Source organism: Littorina saxatilis, linkage group LG16, assembly GCF_037325665.1.
Source record: "Littorina saxatilis isolate snail1 linkage group LG16, US_GU_Lsax_2.0, whole genome shotgun sequence".
NCBI lineage: Eukaryota > Metazoa > Mollusca > Gastropoda > Littorinimorpha > Littorinidae > Littorina > Littorina saxatilis.
In genome coordinates, this window is record NC_090260.1 from 32,506,166 (window position 1) to 32,510,123 (window position 3,958).

Here is a 3,958-nt window from a genome sequence, read left to right on the forward strand (position 1 = left end):
ATGAAAATTGTTTGTCCCGAGTTACAAACAATGCATACACACACTCCCAATTACAGCATGCACACCAAAAAAAGCTCGCTCACTCGTTCACGTTCACGTTCACATTCACACACACACACACACACACACACACAAGCTAGCTCCAAATTACGAAACGTACCCAAGTCATTAAATGCACATATGCGTACAATAACCACAATATATATGAGAATAATGTTAACCACAATAACAATGACAAGTCGCGTGAAGCAATATAAAAACATTTAGTCAATCAGTATGAAACTTAAATATCAACACCACAAACCAGTCATCGCCAAGACTACGAGATACATTAAGATAGTCTCGGCTAACAATACCGAGACGGATCACGCTCGTCTCCGCAAAGCATGAGACCGTATAGTACTTACTAAACCTATTTTCTGTAATTCTGAGCACATTGTTAGAGTGAACATGACATATCTATATATTTTTGAATTCAGGAAAAAATGAGGAATGCAATGCAGTCAAAGTTTATTTTGTTACTAAAAATTAGATTTTAATGACAAACTTAACAAGCAAACTCATTACTTTATTTTTAAAATTTTGAGCTGAAATGCAATACCATAGTCCGGACTTCGTCGAAGATTGCTTTACCAAAATTGCAATCAATTTGGTTGAAAAATTAGGGCGTTAGAGCGCTGCCTCAACTGCCTAAAAAAATCCGGATATGACGTCATCAAAGACATCTTTCCAAAAAATGGAAAAAAGACATCTGGGGATATCGCACTCAGGAACTCTCATGTTAAGTTTTATCAAGATTGGTCCAGTAGTTTCCTCGGAATCACTTTATACACAAACACACCATGAGTCATGACCCTCGTCTCGATTCCCCGTCTATGTTAAAACATTTACATAGTCAAAACTTAGAACATGCCTGCTGCATATGCAGGGCCACCTTCCAGCTGAACAAGTTCTTCCAGTCTCTTTGACTTGGCTGCCCGCACTTTGTCTCTCCTTTTACTTTGCTTGTCTCTCACAGCCTTCAGACTGTTCCGCACCCTCTTGTGCATCCTGGCTGCTCCAAGCCTCTTCATGTGATGTCCAGTCTGGAATCCGAAGAACTGGGCAGAGTCGGCAGCAGCAGCAGGTCCAAAGTTGAACTCTCTAATAGCAGTCAAGACTGCAAACTCAACACGACTGCGGGAAGCAAAGTGGTCCTTAGCACATCTTGACCAAATGAGGCTGTGGAGACACTCATTGGCATTTTGTGTCTTGCCAGAAACACATCTGCTGAGTAGGTGTTCTTCAGAAAGTCTCTCATAAATGGGCAACAGGTGTGCAGCTAACTTCTCCTCATTGAGGGGTGTGTGGATGAGGTGTTTGTGTGGACCTGGAACTTGGTGCTTCGCCAGCGCTTCCTGAAAGAAACACCACGAGCTCTCTCCAGCAGGACAAAGTTCATGTTGTGGATTTTCGTCAGTGGAAAAACAATGGTACAGTGATGCCATGATTGCTTTTTTCATGCTACACACATCCTTGTTGCTACGAATTGCCCGGTTGTAGTAAATCTGTAGCTTGCGTATGGCATTGCCTGTCAGCTGACCCCTTCCACGTCCACCAAGAGTCACCCCTCGCTTTCGGCAGTCTGTCACCATGTTGCGAAGAGCTGTACCAAGTCGTTTACTCACATGGTTCACACACTCTTCCTTGTCAATGTGAATATCCTCACCATAGGGCTTGATGTCGTTGAGCTCTGTAAAAGTCTTGGAGTCACCGTCCGACAGAAGTGTTGTGTAGCGAAGCTTGTTGGTGTTCACCGATCGACGCCATATGACACGGGCTGCTTCCACCTCCATCATCCCTGATGAGCCTGCAAACAAGAACAAAATAAGAAATGTAATTTGCAAACAGAGTATTTTTTAAGTGTGTGTGTGTGTGTGTGTGTGCACGCATGTGTTATTCACAGTCATTGTACAGCTAATACTTCAACTATAATTAATACAGAAAAGAATTGAAATAAACATGGAATTACCAAATTACGGTATATTAAATTTCTAGCAGCAGGTATTTTTTTATTTATTTATTTATTTACTTTTATTTATTTACGAGGATTTATATCGCGCACGTATCTCACCCCACAAGGCGACTCAAGGCGCATGTTACCTATTAATAGTGGTGAGAACATGTTATATTGTGGCACTGAACATGTTAGATTGTAAACGTTAAGCATAATATTCATCAATTGATACTATTTGAACATTTTTAAATACACTTGTATTGTGCCACACATACATACGGTACATGTATGTATGTGGCCACACATGTATACATGTATGTATGTGTAAACTATTTGCCACCCCCTGACCACTACTAGCTCCCTCTGTTCTAAGCCCGTTGATTCTGAAGACTTGTGAATCTCACTTCATGCTGTAAATACAGCTCTCTCTCTCTCTCTCTCTCTCTCTCTCTCTCTCTCTCTCTCTCTCTCTCTCTCTCTCTCTCTCTCTCTCTCTCTCTCTCTATCTGTGTGTGTTTTCTTATTATTTTCATCACACACATCCACTCCCCCATGCCCTGAACTATTCTTAAAAATTGGATTTATATATGCATGTGTTACAACTTTCATTATTATTATCATAAATTGATGATCTGTCTTTATGACGCTTTTTTGTAATCCATCATCCATGCCTTTAGTTTTGGTTTTCAGTTTCACTGGAATGCATGGAAAATAATATCCACTCATCACTATTACATTTACTTGTAATTTGCTATATTTGAGTAAGTTGCTTAAATTTGAAATAAACTCTATTCAAATATTTCTGTGCAAACAAATATAATTTACCTTTATAGTTCACCTCACACTTGTCCAAGTGGTCCACGAGCCAGGCCGCATACTCCTCTGGTTTTTCCTGAAACAGCTTCTGCCCCGTAGACTCGCACACCTGGCAGTAGGTACACATGACATGGGCATCAACACAGAGTCCAGTAAGTAAGTCCACAGCACACCCAACTCCAATGTGCGAAGAGTGTCCACGAGTAAGCCAGGTGCCATCATAGCTCACAATAATGTTCAGGGTGTCATCGACACCAAGAGTAGTGCCACAGTATCTTGCATGAACTTCTCGAACATATGCAACAGTCTCACTGAACACATGCTTCCGGAATCCCTCTAGTTGTGTGAATAGTTGGCTGGCATGAGTATGAAAGGTTTTGTGGTGAAGTCCAGCTAAATCCATGTTTTCACAGAAATTTCTGAATGTGGTGGCTCCCAGTCCACAAGCAAGCGAGGAATACACTGCCTGTCTGTTCATGTCGAACACTTTTGTCTTGGATTTAAATTTTGTCGCCAGATACTGTTCATACACAGGCTCTTCGCACGAAGAACAGTTCACCTGGGCAAATACTGCCAAGCCACTTGTTGGTCTGGAGTCTGTGCAAAGAGACAAGCACTTGTTTTTGCACTGTGGACAGCACAAACTTGCAACCATACTGTCTACTTCGGCAAAGTCTACAACACCCCTCTGGGTTTTTACCAGGGTTTCAGTAGCAGCAGATGACTTAGTGTCAACTCCACCGGAAACAAACCTCTCATACGATTCTTTTTTGAACTCACTTCTTGTCTTCGTGCCGAGAATGTTTTCAGTTGAAGGAATCGACGCGGAAAATGTAGCACTAGCAGACGACCCCAAAACCGGCACAAATTCTGTCACGTCAGTCAGCACAGAAGCTGATTGCGCTGATTTCTTCGCCTTCCATTGACTCTTCACTTGATCTGTCCTCTTTTTCGTAGATTTTGGGGCTCCTCTGGTTGTTGATGGCTTGGTGCGAACCATTTTTGCACAGGAGCGTGTACTTTCACTGCTTGTAAACAAGCGCCATTGTTGTACCACGTGACCCCGGTTGAACGAATCAAGATCGCATCGTACGTCATACTCTCCGTATAAGGAAGTTGGCGTAGATTGAACTACATTGACAATGT

At 42.0% G+C, this 3,958-nt stretch overlaps 1 protein-coding gene across 1 annotated transcript in view; it reads right to left on the reverse strand.

Moving 5' to 3' along the window:
* Positions 1–227: 227 nt before the first annotated feature.
* LOC138950859 (uncharacterized) overlaps positions 228–3,958 on the reverse strand; it is a 4,044-nt gene continuing 313 nt past the window's right edge. The window contains exons 1-2 of the mRNA XM_070322572.1: positions 2,822–3,958; positions 228–1,849 (exon numbers count right to left, since the gene is read on the reverse strand). The exon at positions 2,822–3,958 is cut by the window's right edge and continues 313 nt beyond it. Of these exons, the coding sequence (XP_070178673.1) occupies positions 903–1,849; positions 2,822–3,812 (1,938 nt within the window). The 5' untranslated portion in view covers positions 3,813–3,958 and the 3' untranslated portion in view covers positions 228–902. The remainder of the gene's footprint in view (positions 1,850–2,821) is intronic.